Source organism: Syzygium oleosum, unplaced genomic scaffold (genome assembly GCF_021117445.2).
Source record: "Syzygium oleosum isolate NSW1041296 unplaced genomic scaffold, Sole_v2.1 Sole_v2.01, whole genome shotgun sequence".
NCBI classification, from domain to species: domain Eukaryota; kingdom Viridiplantae; phylum Streptophyta; class Magnoliopsida; order Myrtales; family Myrtaceae; genus Syzygium; species Syzygium oleosum.
Window position 1 is genome coordinate 8500368 of NW_026607485.1, and position 16328 is coordinate 8516695.

Genomic DNA, 16328 nt, shown 5'->3' on the forward strand with positions numbered 1-16328 from the left:
AGTTGGCATTGAAGCGATCGTTTTTTTACTAAGTGGCACTGAAGTAATCCGTCGAAAAGTTATGGTATTAAGATGAGCCCCCTATTCAACTAAAAAAAAGTGAGCGGTGTACGAAAGTTATGATACTTTTGATATCATTTTCTGTAATAAATTTGTTGGATTGAATAGCATTTTTTTGAATTTTAACAGCTTGGTTCCTTTTTTTTTTTTTCACTCGACATTATTAGAGATTTTAGTTATTAAATAATAAGATCGGGTCACTCACATGGTTTCGCATGCAACTTTTTAACATGGGGGGTCATAATTTTGATCTCGACCACGATGCATTCGACACCTCCCCTCACCGGGAGTCGTCGGATTTGGCCTATGGCCGCGAGCTCGAAACTTCGATGGCTATGGCCATGAGCTCAGATTTGGCAAGGCCATGGTGCGAGCTTGAAGAAGACAGAGAGCAAATAAATTGATCTGAACGAAAACATTGAAATTATTAAATTAAAGAAAAAAATGCAAAGAAATATGCCTCCCTTTTCGGTTCATGACCAGAATAATACCTCTGTTTTTTATAATAAGATTTCCTCTGAACTTTGAAACGATCAAATTGCCTCTTCTTACAAATTCTCGAAACACCAAACCCTCCTACAAACCCTAACCTCCACACCCCCTCCTCCCCTCGCCATGAGTTGCTAGATCCGGTCCATGGCCGCGACCTCCAAACTCCATAGGCCACGGCCGTGAGCTCAGGTCCGGTGCGGCCAGGGCGCAAGCTCAGCCCGAAGGAGATCGAGAGACGAGGGAGTAGTGCCGATGTGGGAGTGAGGGGCAAAGGTATTTTTGAAAAGTGAGATGACGAAATTGCGAATAGGCAAATAATTTTATTGAAGTGAGAGGTATATAAGTAGTTTTGAGAATAGAGATATGTTTTAGGATTCGACGCACAAACATAAGGAAATAGAGAATAAATGCGAGAAAAGAAAACTGAGACATAAGATTTTCATTCCGATTCATCAAGGGTTACGTTCAGTAGATGATTCCATCATAATTTGCACCAGCACCTCTATAATATATCTCTCGATTACAAGAGAATGAGAATAGATATATGGATAATAGTAGCTATTCATGGGTTAAATCCCAAACTATCAATAAAGTACATGCTTAAAATATAAAAGCCCCCTGCTATCGCAGGGGCGCTACCTCCTATGACCCCCGGACCCCATCAACTCACTGGAGAGCGCTGTACCTTACTGTCGGAGCAAAATATGAATCACATCCCAATAATATGAATTGTTTATGGTTTAAAAATGGGGGTAGGATAATGACATAAAGAGTCCTTGAATTTTGGCTCAATGTGCAATTTAGTCCCTAAACTATTAATTTGTTCAATGTAGTCCATGAACTTTAGGTTATTGTTCAACGTGGTCCATGAACTTTTAATTTATTTAACGTGGTCCCAGAATATTTGATACATGTTCAATTTAGTCCCTAAACTACATGAAAACATACAACATAGTCCCTAAACTTGAATTTATGGAAGAACTACATCGAACATTTTTACAAAGTTCGGGGATAATATTGAACATATACAAAAAAAAGTTCAGGGACCACATTGAACAAAATTAAAAGTTCACGGATCACGCTGAACATTGGGTTAAAGTTCAGGGACTACATTAAACAAATTAAAAATTCAAAGATCAAATTACACATTAAATCAAAATTCAGAAATCGTTTGTGTCATTTTCCCTTTAAAAGTAAGCCATCTATATTATATATGTGTGTGTATATATATATAAGTTTCAGGAGCGTTTTGTATTGGCGGGCCTCGGTTCTAAGAAGGAAATATTTCGAGCCCGCCTGGTATAAAAAATTTCCTCTCACTTTCTTCCGCCGTGTACCCATTAACTACAGGCGCACACTACTACCCCCACCGCGCACGCCGCCCTACCCCGCCTCCTGCTCCGCCGCCGCCGCCGCCGCCGATGGACCCGCTCTCCGCCCTCCGCGACTTCACCATGCGCGGCGACCTCGAGAAGGTGGTCCGCGCCGGCGAGGAGTTCCGGTTCGGCACCGACTACTCCTTCCCGTGCGCCGCCGAGACGGCGTACCGGTCCAAGCAGGGCAGCCTCTACACCCTGGAGACCCTCCTCTTCTTCGTCACCCACCACCACCTCAAGCACACCGACTACATCCAGTCCGCCCGCCTCCGCCACCTCCCCACCGTCACCTTCATCGACCGCAAGCCCCTCCTCGACTACCTCCAGGGCAAGATCTCCTCCTCCGACGCCATCCAGCTCTTCCCTTCCTCCTCCTCCTCCGCCTCCGCCTCCGCCGCCGCCGCCGCCGCCGACCCCGCCATGCCCCCCGACGCCTTCGCCTTCGCCTTCGCCGCCGCCCCCGCCTCCGCCTCCGCCTTCGCCGCCGAGCCCGAGGGGGAGGCGGAGGAGGACGCGGCGGCGGTCGATGTGATGGCCCTGGTACGGGCGGTCGAGCGGCCGCTCAAGGACCGGGAGGCGATCCTGGAGTGCAAGAACCGGGACTTCTACTCCGTGCTCGTCGCCTCGACGCGGCGCGAGGAGGAGCGGCAGAGGATCGAGTCGCAGCAGCGGAAGGATGGGCTGGTGGCGAAGAGCCGCCTGATGGGCGCGGAGGACAGGGGGCTGGGGTTCGGCGAGGAGCTAGGGTTTGGGGATTCTGCGATTAAGCCGAAACTGAACCTCAAGGGGAGCAAGATCGGGGAGGGCGTGCCGATAATCCTCGTGCCCAGCGCGTTCCAGACGCTGATCACGATATACAATGTGAAGGAGTTCTTGGAAGATGGGGTTTTTATCCCCACGGATGTGAAGGCGAAGCAGATGAAGGGGCCGAAGCCGGATTGCGTCACGGTGCAGAAGAAGTTCAGTAGGGATAGGGTGGTGACGGCCTACGAGGTGAGGGATAAGCCGTCGGCATTGAAGTCGGAGGATTGGGACCGGGTCGTGGCGGTCTTCGTGTTGGGGAAGGAGTGGCAGTTCAAGGACTGGCCTTTCAAGGACCACGTGGAGATCTTCAATAAGAGTGGGTTTGGTTTGATTGGAATTGAATGTTGTTTTGTGGATTGATGTGTTGAGTTGGCATATATGGAGTTGCTAGGTTTGTTATATAGTTAGTGAGCTTGAGACCTTATCTGCTATTTTCTCTGTGCTTATGGGGATGGAATGACATGCTGATTGTGGATTTTTTTCTATTGTTAATGAGTTGCAGTAATTGGGTTCTTTATGAGGTTTGAAGATGACAGCGTGGAATCTGCGAAAATTGTAAAGCAGTGGAATGTAAAGATTATCTCGGTGGGTACTGAATTTACACTTTGAGCCGTCAGATCATTTTATTACGAGTTCTACAAAGATTGCCTGTAAATGCGGTTGCTTTTTGTTAGTTGCTGTCAAGATTGCTGATATGTGAGCGAATTCAATTCAATGTGCAGATAAGTAAAAATAAGCGACATCAGGATCGGGCTGCTGCTCTTGAGGTGTGGGAAAAACTAGAAGAATTTGTTCGGTCACGATCGCATGCTTAATTGGCCAGGAGTTTGTCGAGAAAGCTTTGTGAGGTCTTCTGGACAGTCGTGAGCTCTTTGACCTTTGTAAATGCTGTCGATTTACTTTGGTACTGTCATTTAATGGACTTGGTTTATCATGTTGGCATACTTATTGGTTGAGTTCTGGTTGATAGGTCGTTTTGTTAGTGCTTTAGCAGTGAGATACTTGCAGTGTTTTGATGTAGTATCTCCTGAATGGAAATCACGTTTCAACATCCTCTTTAAAGGGAATTGTTTCCAGGAGAACCAGTCACCTTATAATTACGTTGGTATTCTTGCTAAGTATTACTATTCTAGAATTAAAAGCTTAAACCAATGAGGTGTTGATGTCTGTACATTTGCAGAAGTAAAAATGTTTTTTCTCTGTACTTTTTAAATCTTATTACTTGTAGTTGAGCAACTGTAGCAGACCGTCACTATGTTCTGATAAACAAGTGTAATATCAAACTGATGTCATACTGCTCGTACAAGTTGCTTGCTCCAGAAATCCTGTTCATAAAAACACAATCGTTGGTTTTGTGCCTTTCTATTTAATGGATGAAGCAGTTGTCCTATTAGCCTTTTGAATTTCAGCTGGTTAAGATTGGCAGATGTGCTCATCCTGCTTCCATTTTTGCAATGGACAGTAAAGACTCAACTTCCTGACTTATCCAAAACTCGGAACTGTGCAAGTATACAACAATCGGAGCTTGCAACTGATCCACATATGCTTGAACAGCAAAGAACAAGAACCAAGGTACAAGTTCCGTGTGGCATCGGGAACTGGAATGATCGAATCACTGCGTCCTGCTTCAAGATTTTTCTCCAGAGGCAAACTCAAATTTGCTGTTGTCATCTCTTAATAAAGAAACGAGGGTGATTGTGAAGAAATGGTTTTATAATTTTGATGTTTCTAGGCATTGAAGCTTCATGGAGTTCTTTGTAGATGTATCCTTAAGGTCCGAATATTTCATGTGCTTTGCACTTCCTAGATTATCTCGTGTGAAACTCAAGAGCTTGATATTAATGGTCATTGTTTTTAATTTTTTTTTTGAATCCACAAAATTCATCATAAAGCAATTGTTGCCTTGTAAATTTGCCATCGATAAGATAGATATAAATATAAAGGCATACAAAGAGTAGGCAGATGCCTGTTTTATTTAGAAGAAAGACAGCCAGTCTCTCTCCAGCAGTAGTAGATACACAAAACTCAAGGTGTAGTAAGAATTATAGAACTCACTCGCCCTGCCTATACTGGGGGTCGAGCTAGAATACAAAACAATAAAGAATACTCCAATGCATTCGGACAGATATTGCGCAGAACTAATTGGTGGAGGAAGAGATGATTAGTGTGAGGACAGCATCGAGACATACGATCCTGTCAAGAGGAGGACAAGAAGCAGAGGAATCGATAGCTTGATGGAGCCTGCATCTGATGAGCCATCTTCTTGTGTCGATGGTATGGTTTTGGATCCATTTCCTGCATGTAGATTTTGTGATCAATTTCATTTCTTTTAACTCATTGCAAGCCATGTTATACACTAGTCTGAAAATCTTTATTGTTGAAGAAACGAGGGTCAATATCAGAACTAAGCAGGATGGATGCTCCTGTACCTGAAGGAACTGCAGTTGGAGATTCTGGAGTCTCTGATGGAGATTCGGCCGGAGAAGTGGCTGCATCAAATCCAGTGTCAATGTGAGTACTATACATCTGATCCTTTTTGTATGGAAAAACTGAAAACCATCATCGTTTAGCCTATTTGCTTACCATTGCAGCTGCTAATGGGCGGGGTCTGAACATTGCAGGCACCCGGTAGAGCCAGAGCTTGAGTCTGATTGACGTTGATCCCTAGCGAAGAGCCGCCTCCAGTAAGCACCTGGCACAAGCACTGAGGCTGGGAGCGGACAACGCTGGCGAGCTGTGTGCAGCAATTCGAGGACGGGGTGGAGGAGTTCCCTGTGATGTAGTTGAGGCACGGGGAGAGGCTTATCAGCACGTTCGTGCAGCTCGACTGAGCCGCCACTCTGACCCAGAGCATGGCCACTGTGGCAAGAACCAGAGCCGCCTCCATCCTTCTATCCGCCATCGATACAGTTAACGTCTCTCTCTCTCTCTCTCGCTCTCTACTCGCAAACCAATGTTCCGAGAATGCTTGTCTAAGTGCTAAGAAAATGTGTTTTGCTGAACTGTAGAGGAGATTAGGAAATGGGGGGTTTATGTAGGGGAAATTGGAGGGAGAGACAAGCGAGAGAGGAACTTATGTGGGTGACCAAACAAACTAGTCCTAGAACTTGCCTGACGATTTGTTTGAGGAAAAAGGTAAATGTCAAACCTGGTGAGTGGTGACAGGGCAATTTGGGCGCGTTTTTGTAGGTGACCAAACCTATTTCTAGCTACGTTCATGCCGCTTATCTCATCCGGGTTGGTCTTTTTCTAGAGAGTGTTCAAAAGGGGAGACTTTTGCGAAGCCTGTCAATTGAAGAAAGCATAACGTGTCTCTGACTCTACCTTTTTCTTGCGACTCTGATGGTTGTGTTACAGCTTTTGCTTTTAGAATCCATGGATATTTAAGCAAAGAAAAAAGGTTAAATGGGACTTGTCATGGAAGAGGAATGTTGGGGGGGATGCATAAAAGAATTTTGTGAACGATGCGGACATCGTGACGTGCTCGTAGCTTTAGCTAATATGAAATTCGTGGTTCTGAACAAAGCCGATCTTTTTTGAAATCATCAACTTAAAAGCTTGACAACTCATAAGTTTCTTTACAATGGATGGGAGTACATGCGATTTTTTTTTTAATCCGTCATGCTCTAACTCTCTTTTCTTTCTCTTAAATTTTTACTTTGCCTCTTAACAGAGCGTGGAAGTCGAATCCTATACTTGAAATCAAACGTCTCCACCTCACTCGATTCACTTACCGTAGGATCGCATGCCCAGTGGCGGAGTACATGGGATTTTGCAAATGAAGAATTTGAGCTTGTTAGCACCACTTAAGACCTAACAAATCGGTGGGTAGTATAGGTTTGGGTGAGTCGAAAATAGGTCTGACCCAAAATGATCCAGATAACCCTTATTGCTTCGATACTTAAGAATTGTTACTTTAAAATATGGGAAAAGCAAATTGACAACAAATCAAACATGAATAAATTGGGAAATGAGATAATAATTAAAAAACTTGACAAATCAAGCTATTAGAACCATCTGACACCCCCCCCCCCCCCCAAAAAAAAAAAAAAAGCCATCAGAGATTCAGAACCCATCTCTTGTTATTTTTCATGGGGCTAGAAATTTGATCTAATTTAACAGGAGACTACACGGAGGAAGATATATATGATGTAAATCGTTGGGATCTTGAACTAATAGCGATACTTAAATCGACTGTCAAGGAAATAACATGGATTTGGAGATCTGACGTCAACCCGAGCCATACGGGTCAGATCTAAAACTCGAGTGCGTCGGCCGAGCTTAGGCTCAAAACGACACCGAGGATGAGCCGTGGCTGAGTGCATAGAGACCAGAGAGGACGGCGGCAACCGTGAGCGTAGGTGTTGGTGGTGGAGACTAGTGGGGGAAAGCGAAAGCTTCTTCTTCTCTCTCTCTCTTTCACTTTTTTCAATCAATAAGTTTTTGGGGGGCCTAAATTAAGTTAATTAATGGGTTAAAGATGGGTCTATCACACCCATTAAAAGCCCATTTTTTTAGTCGGGCTCCCGTGTGACAAATCTATTTCAACCTCTTATTAATGTTTCAAACTAGTCCATTACATGAATTTTTTTTTGGTCAGACATTAAATGAGTTAAAATATGGGTTCTTGACCCATTTTGCCGGCCTTAGCACCTCTTGATAGGATCTCTTTTCTGGGTTAAGTTCGATTTTAGCCATGAGACCGCAAGGCGGACAGTCCAATCTTAGTGCATCCAGAGCAATTTTAGAAGAAACAATAGGAACCGAACTTATAATTTAGTGGCGAAACGATGCTTTTAGTGTTATATACCATTTCAACATCGACTAGTTTTGTTAAAAGGCCAGTTGTGATTAGTCCATTTTTCTATGTTGTTTGAGAAAGGAACATAATTGCGAGTTTGGGGAGACAACAAATGCAAGCATGCATTTGAATCTCACGTCACGCGATAGCGAAAGAATAACAGAAATAGAGCCAAAAAAAAAATCGTCACGACTCCCCTTGGCATTGTTGAGGAAAACTCCTATTAATTTTGAAGTTGACAAAACCTTCCATGTTATTGTAAATCTGATACTTATTCTGAACTATTTTATTCCAGGTATGTAAATATATTCTGAAAACTCAGAAGGAAGTTTTTCAGACTTTACAAGCTGGCAAAATAAGAAGTTCATATCTTATTGAAGACCCAAATAATCTTAGTTCTGAGACACAGACGCATAAATTATTCAGACGCGGACGCAGAATTTATTCAGATGCAGACGTAGATGCTGAAATTATTCAGACGCAGATACAGAAGTTCTTCAGACGCAGACGCAGACGCTGACGCTGAAATTATTCAGACGCAGATGCAGAAGTTCTTCAGACGCAGACGCAGAACTCAGAACAAAAATAACAGCTAGTGATCTGATATGGATTTCACAGAAGGAAAGTTTTGATTGTCTCAATCTCAATCAAATTGATTGACAATCAAATATTACGACAAGTATGCATTACAACGGATAAAACTCTACTTATGGAAACCAAGATTCTGATTGTATGGCGACCAGAATCAGCGGGATTCAAAATTTGTCATCCAACTGTTACTCAATCCTTTTTATACAAATCTGTCCAAGGTGAAGATTGGAAGATGATCCTCTGAAAGCTGTCCAACGGCTAGTTTGGAAGTAGAGGAGTATTTAAAGAGATCAACGAGCAGCAGAAGAAAGAACATAATCAAGAATCATCAACTTTCAAAGTCTGAGCATACTCCGATCATTTACTCTTGTCTTTCTGAGCCAAAAATTAAGATCTTGAGGGATACTTTGTAAGATTAATTGTGTGAGATAGAGAGTCCTATCATACACAAGAGTGCTGTCACTCAAAAGCTGTAATTCCTCTTGATTACACAGTGAAATCCAGCCGGTAGGCTGTCAGCGTCGGAGAGTGGACGTAGGCTTGCTATAAGCCGAACCACTATAAACTTGTGTGTAGTTTTTCTATCCCTTATCTCTTAATTTACATACTGCACATCAAGAGCACTGTCTATATAATCTGTCTTGAATCTGAAGTTTATTCAGACTCAACTGTGATATTTCATTTCCACATAAATTGATAAAAATTGTTTAAGATCACCTATTCACCCCCCTCTAGGTGATCCTTGCTAGCTACATCAATTGGTATCAAAGCAGGTTGCTCACTTATTGAAGTGTTTTACTTCTGAGCTAACGATCTATATGGCTAACTTGAGTGCTCTAGGGCTCATTGAAGGACAAAGCAACAACAGACCATCATATTTCGATGGCAAGGAATATAGTGTCTGGAAGAATAAGATGAAGGCATTCATAAAGTCAATTGATCACATGCAATGGGACGTCATCATCAAAGGAGTCAATCCAAAATCTTCTGATTCAAAAGAAAAGGTAGACGCAAGCAAAGCAGCAAATCCTCCGTTATCTCAAACTGAGATATCTAAAAGAGAAGCCTTAGATTCCAAAGCAATTTATTCTTTCTATTGTGCCTTATCACCTATTAAATATAAAAAAATTGCTGCTTATGAATCAGCCAAGGAAACTCAAATCAATCTTTTGCTTGGTCAATATGAATCCTTCAAAATGAAGCCTGTAGAATCAATTGCTGATATGTATGACAGGTTTACTAACATAGTAAACGGTCTTGCATATCAAGGACAACCAGTCCCAGATGCGATGAAAGTCAACAAACTACTGAGAGGACTGACAAAGCAGTGGGATAATATCAAAACATCTCTTCGAGAGACACAAAGGATCAAGTCTCTATCAGTGAATGAGTTAATTGGAACTTTTCAATCATATGAGATTGAGCAACGGAATGAGGAGAATGAATCCAGAGGTAATAAGTCAATTGCATTAAAATTTAACATTGATTTTGATGCAAATTCTGAAGATGAAGATGTTGACGATGAAGAGATAGCTCTCTTCATAAAGAAGTATAAGAAGATGAAAATCAAAGGAAGAAACCTCAAAGGGAAGAAGTCTTTTGAGAAGAAGAAGGCTCTCAATGAAACAGAAAAATCAAAAGAGGTAATCTGTTTTCACTGTAGGAAACGTGAACATATCAAGTCAAATTGTCCACTTCTGAAAAAGAAGACCAAATTTGAGAAAGCAAAGAAGGCCTTAAAAGCAGAAATCTGGAGTGGTACAGAGTGTGAAGACAGTGATGAAGATATCTCAAATTTCTGTCTAATGGCGAAGTCAGACTCAGACTCAGATTCAGATTCTGATCCTAAAGTGGAGATTGAGGTAAAGCATTCTGAAATGCCTATTGAAGTATCAAATTACATTGATGAATTATGCTTCGAATTTAAGGCTGCTCTTAAAAGAATCTCTTCTTTGAAAAAGGAAAATTCATCATTGAGGCAACAGGATGTTTCACAAAAAGAAAAAATCGATTTCCTTCAAAAAGAATTTCATCAAGTTAAGGAAAGTCGAGATTTTCTTTCCAAAGAAAATGCTTTTCTGAAAAAGGAAGTTTCAGAAATTACTTCCAAGTTTTCAAAAGGTTCAGAAACTTTGAAGCATATCCTTTTCTATCCAAATTCCTTACTACAACAAATTTGGTCTCTGATTTGTAAAGGAAAGTGATAGCTTAATTGATTTTCCAAAGGTCAAGGAGAGATTAAGACAAAGACCTCCTCGACAAGCTTATAAAAATCATTTCAAAAGGAATTTTGTCAAACCTGTTGGCCGAAGTGCTCTCAAGTACTCAAAATGTGAAGATCCACAACATTTTGAGAATAAATATCCTAAGGTCTGGAGTCCTATTCGAAGAGACTTTGTTAAGACAGCTTATACTAATGCTCAAGGACCCAAATAAATTTGGGTACCAAAGAAAACTTGAGTTGTTGTGACTTTTGCAGGTTACCACAAAGAGAAAAAGAAAGTGGTACCTAGACAGTGGATGCTCTAGACACATGATAGGAGATCCAAGCATATTCGTTGAACTACAAAGCCTGAATGGTGGAAAAGTTTCCTTTGGAGGAAATAACAAAGGAAAAATAGTTGGCAAAAGAACGGTTGAAATTGGAGGACTCACAATTAATGATGTGTCATTGGTAAAAGGACTCAACTACAACTTGATAAGCATAAGCCAACTATGTGATACAGATTTCAGAATCAACTTTCAAGAAGATACATGCTCAGGAATAAGCAAAGATTCTTCTCAAACATTCACAGGAAGAAGACATGGCAATATTTATCTTCTAGATGTCAATCCAAACTTCACTCATTGCTTGATCTCAATCAAAGAGAATGAAGATCTATGGCACAGAAGATTGGGGTATATCAGTATGAAACAAATCTCAAAGATCTCAAACAAGGAATTGGTTCGAGGTCTGCCAGATTTGAAATACAAGAAAACAGAATTATGCAATGCCTACACTTTAGGAAAACAAGTAAGAAGCTCTTTTAAGTCTATACATCATGTTTCCACTAATCGTGCTTTGCAGCTTCTTCATATGGATATATTTGGACCAATTAGAATACAAAGTATTGGTGGTAAGAAATATTGTTTAGTTATTATTGATGACTTCACAAGATATACTTGGGTGTTCTTCCTTGCTCATAAAAATGAAGCATTTTCATATTTTTCAAAATTTGCAAAAAAAGTTCAGAATGAAAAGGGCTATACCATTTCCTACATTAAAACTGATCATGGGGGAGAATTTGAAAATCAAAATTTTTCAGATTTCTGTGAGGAAAATGGTTTTCAACACAATTTTTCTACTCCCTATACACCAGAACAAAATGGTGTTATGGAAAGGAAAAATCGTTCTTTGCAAGAAATGGCAAGAACTCTGTTGATCGAAAGCAAGATTCCTTTCATTTCTGGGCAGATGCAGTTTTTACAGCATGTTATATCATTAACAGAGCTTTTCTTAGACCCATTCTTGAGAAAACTCCCTATGAGCTTTACAAAGGTAGAAAGCCCAATATTTCATATTTTCGTGTGTTTGGTTGTAAATGCTTTATTCTTAAGAATCCAAATAACTGCACTGGTAAGTTTGATGAGAAAGCAAATGAAGGATTTTTCCTTGGATATTCTACTACAAGTAAAGCATACAGAGTCTTCAACAAAAATTCTCAGACTGTGGAAGAAACAATGAATGTAAGGTTTGATGAAAATATTCAGATTCACAAAGATGAATCTGAATCATCTCTCAACATTCAAGAGTTATCCGAAGCTCAACAAGAATCTCCAAAGATCGCAGAATCTGTAGAAGAAGGAAAAGAAGATAAAATTCAGACTCAATCAAAACCTTAAGAGTCTGATGATATTCAGAACGAGAAATTTGACAGAAACTAAAAACATAAATCCAGTCATTCGAAGAACCTCATTATTGGAGAAATAGAAGATGGCATCAAGACTAGATCTAAACACAAGGAGAACATCAGCAACTTAGCATTGATATCAGAAATAGAACCAAAAGAAGTTGGTGAAGCATTATCATATGAAAGCTGGATCGAAGCTATGTAGAAGGAACTTCAGTAGTTCAGAATCAATAAAGTATGGGAGCTTATGCCAAGACCCAAAAATCATCCAGTAATTGGAACAAAATGGGTATTCAGAAACAAATTGGATGACAAAGGGAAAGTCACAAGAAACAAAGCGAGACTGGTAGCAAAAGGCTATTCTCAAGAAGAATGCATAGATTATGATGAAACATATGCACCAGTTGCCAGGTTAGAAGCCATTAGGCTGCTATTAGATTATGCTTGTTTCCATAACTTTAAATTATTTCAGATGGACGTGAAAAGTGCTTTCCTAAATGGATATATCAAATAAGAAGTATATGTGGAACAACCACCTGGCTTTGAAGAACCAAGGAAGACTGATTATGTCTATAAACTCAAAAAGGCCATTTATGGTCTGAAACAAGCACCTTGTGCTTGGTATGAGAGGTTAAGTAACTTCCTTCTGCAAAATGACTTCACCAAAGGTAAGGTTGATACAACTTTATTCATTAAGAGAAAAGGTGAGGATTTTTTACTTGTTCAAATTTATGTTGATGATATCATCTTTGGATCCTCTAACGAACTGCTTTGCAAAGAATTTTCTAAGAATATGCAGAATGAGTTCGAGATGAGTATGATGGGCGAATTAACATTCTTTCTTGGCTTACAAGTGAAACAAACCAAAGATGGTACATTCATTTGCCAAAAGAAGTATGCAAAGGAGATTGTCAAGAAGTTTGGATTGCAAAATTGCAAGAAAACAGATATTCCCATGTCTCAATCATCCAAGCTGGACAAAGATGAAAATGGTAAAAAGGTTGATCAGAAGGTTTATAGAAGCATGATAGGTTCATTATTGTATCTTACTGCATCTAGATCTGACATATTGTTTAGTGTATGTATGTGTGCAAGATTTCAATCTGACCCAAGGGAATCACATTTTTCTGCAGTAAAGAGGATAATCAAATACATTGGAACTTATCCAATGTTAGGTCTTTAGTATTCCAAAAATTCAGATTTTATTCTTACTGGTTATTCTGATGCTGATTTAGCTAGATGTAAAGTGGACAGGAAAAGTACTACAGGTACATGTCAACTACTTGGAAACATGTTGGTATCCTGGTACTCAAAGAAGCAAAATACAGTTGCACTTTCTACAGCAGAAGCAGAATATGTAGCTTTGGGAAGTTGCTGTGCACAGATTCTGTGGATGAAGCAGCAGTTGCGAGACTTTGCTATTGAAGATTCAAGTGTTGCAATCAAATGTGACAACACAAGTGCTATCAATTTGACCAAGAACCCAATTCTTCATTCACGTGCTAAGCATATTGAAATCAAGCATCACTTCATTCGAGATCATGTTCAAAATGGTGATGTGACTATTCAATTCATTGATTCCAAGAATCAATTAGCTGATATATTCACAAAACCTCTTGATAAGTCTTCATTTGAGTATATTAGAAATAAACTGTGCATTACTTATCCATTTTCTTGAAGTATCTGTTAGATAGGAATTTTTCAGACTCAAATGATCTCAGTCTGAATATCCTTTTCAGACTCACAAAGAAAGGTACGTCCTTAATTCAAATTTTGGCGGGTATATTTTTGGCATTTCTGGCAGGATATTTTTCATATTTGTTACTTTCGGAAGCAAATCAGGTATGTATTCTAACTTATCTGATTAATTGTGCTTAATATATTATTATGATATTGTCGTGATTGTTTGTGCTTTAAAAAGTATATTTCCTTCCTACTTATTTGGGTTCACTTATTATATTTTCTAAAAGTGATTTTTCTTTCCAAAACCTGTCCTCCTCTTTTATAAACCTATCCTTCTCTTTTCCAAAACCCTATCAGTACAGAATTTTTCTCTCCCGACCTTTTCGATACTCCGAGTCTCCTCCTCTTCCTTCTCCAAGATCGAATCTTTCTGCTCTAGAAGTGATCAAAATGCCTTTCAAGAGACGATCTTCGCGTATTCTCAACCAAGATTCCAAGTCTTCAGCGCCGGCAGAGTTCATGGAAATTTCAGACACAAAATCAGACCAACATCAAGACCCTTCAGAAGTGACACCACCACAACGATCGTCGCCACCCAAAACCACCGGTAAAACTGATTTTCGCTTCAGTAGCATCAAATTTGTATGGAATGCTTATCAAAGGTTGAAAAGAAGTAATGCTTCTGCATCGGTCCTTCGTGAATGTCTGAAAGACAACGGTTTTCTCTCTGAAGCAAGTCTTACGCAAAGTTATTCTCAGTTTTGTACTAAAACTAATCATGATCAAGCCAGCACTACTCTAAAAGAGCCTACTTCCAGAAAGGGCAAGGAGAAAGTCGGAGAATCATCCACTCCCTTTGACAAGAAATTCGTTCAAATAAGCCCTAAGACCACCAGTGCATCCAAATTTGTTATTCCTGATGATGATGCACGATTCTTTAATATTTTTGAAATGAAGGTGGGAATTGCATCTGGTATGCCAGGTACCAGAGGATTATTCAGAAGCACTGAGCACAATGTCTACTATAAGTTGTTACTTGCTCGAGGAGTTATGAACCATCGGACCGTGGATTTTGACTACCTTGAAAAGGCTGGCATCTCAGAGAAACATCTGTTTGAGAAATTGGGGATTTATGAATTTTGTCTACAATCTACCAATGTATATGCTGAACTGACTGCCTACTTTTATTCTAATCTTTCCATTTTGTCACCCAACTGGCTTCAATTCACTATTGGTGATAAAAAAGTTCGATTTGAAAGCAAACGAGCTGGCGTTGATAATTGGAACAAAAAATTCCAAGTTTACACCATTGGAAGTGAGCCTAGAAGATGCTTCCAAAGAGGCTTCAGGGAATCAAAATTTTGCTCAAGGATCTAAACGTCATCTTTCCTATTCTGATTTAACCAGAAGATCTGTGATCTTACATAAGATCATCATCAACTACTTGAAGCCCAAAGCAGCCTCCAAAACTGACTTATCCAAGTCAGAAATCAAGCTTATTTGGGCAATTTTGAAAGGTCAATCTTTCTCTCTTCCTCATATCATTATTTTTCACATGTACAGAACACTACAAAAGGACAAGGGACAACTTCCGTATGGTGCTCTCATCTCACGAATTTTTATGTTCTTAAAGATATCTATTCCTGCTGAGATATGCAAAAACCTTGTACCTTGTATGTATGTTGGAGAAAGAATGCTTACAAAGATGAAGCAGTTTGATAATATAAGGGAAAGAGTAAGCATAGCAAGAGGAAAGGATGCTCAACCTTCAGAGGCATAATCTGTTGGGAAGACAAGTGATAAAGAGAAAGGGCAAAGAAAAAGACCAGGAACAGCAAGCAAGCAGACTGACTCTCCCAGCCCACTCAAGGTGTACAGGAAGAAACGAAAAATTCTTCTGCAAGATGAAAGTGATGAAGCAGAGCACCTTGAAATAGGACATACTGATGGTCCAGAACATGTTTCTGAACCAACTTCAAAGGTTTCAGAAACAATTCCTGAAGAACATGTTTCTGCAGACCATGCACCTGTTCAGGGGGAGATTCCACCAGAAGCAGCAACTGGGTTCGATCAGTCTGAACAAGCCAATGTCCAGGAACAGCCCTCAGAAAATCAGACCATTCTCACTCTTCTGCTCGAAATTAAAGATAAGCAAGTTGCACATGAACAAGACATGAAGAATCTACAGACAATTGTTGAAGAAAACAACAAGACTCAACGTCTTCAGGCAGCACAAGATAAAGCAGAACTTGAGGAAGCTATTGCTCTGTGCTCAACCAACATGGACAAAGCTATGGGTGAATGTTCTTCGAAGATTGAGGAAGCTATCTCCATATTGGAAAACTTTCAACTCATTCGAACCCCATCCAAAAAAAAGCCTGCTTTTTAACATTTGTCTCAAAAACCATCTTTTTCTCAATTGGTCTGTAATATTTTAACAATTCTTCTTGTTAGACTGTTTGGTTAATTTATATCAATGCTTTATTCTCTCTATTATTATTTTTTGCTGATGACAAAAATGGGGAGAAATCATATGCAGATTTGCCATACTAACATTAAATATGCGGATCATATGCAGGTTATATACAGAGGAAAAAAAGACACAGATCTCAATAGAGTTTGCTCTTTCAA

The 16328-nt window shown here is 40.0% G+C and overlaps 2 protein-coding genes across 3 annotated transcripts; one reads left to right on the top strand and one right to left on the bottom strand.

Annotated features, from left to right (window-relative positions):
• Positions 1-1896: 1896 nt before the first annotated feature.
• Positions 1897-4590, top strand: LOC115677694 (protein CDC73 homolog). Of its 2 annotated transcripts, none has more exons than XR_004005311.2 (4): positions 1897-3048; positions 3235-3317; positions 3455-3636; positions 4195-4590. XR_004005311.2 is itself a non-coding variant. In XM_030600895.2 (4 exons), exons 1-3 carry the CDS (start codon positions 1974-1976, stop codon positions 3545-3547), a joined length of 1251 nt encoding a protein of 416 aa, XP_030456755.1. In that variant the 5' UTR covers positions 1897-1973; the 3' UTR covers positions 3548-3595; positions 4195-4590. The 2 variants fall into 2 exon arrangements, 1 of the variants encoding a protein (XP_030456755.1); XM_030600895.2 differs by having other exon boundaries at positions 3455-3595.
• An 80-nt stretch (positions 4591-4670) lies between these two features.
• LOC115677695 (non-specific lipid transfer protein GPI-anchored 5) lies at positions 4671-6008 on the bottom strand. The gene is made up of 3 exons (XM_030600896.2): positions 5316-6008; positions 5162-5221; positions 4671-5027 (listed from the first exon to the last, which is right to left on the bottom strand). Exons 1-3 carry the CDS (start codon positions 5632-5634, stop codon positions 4894-4896), a joined length of 513 nt encoding a protein of 170 aa, XP_030456756.1. The 5' UTR covers positions 5635-6008; the 3' UTR covers positions 4671-4893.
• Positions 6009-16328: the final 10320 nt, after the last annotated feature.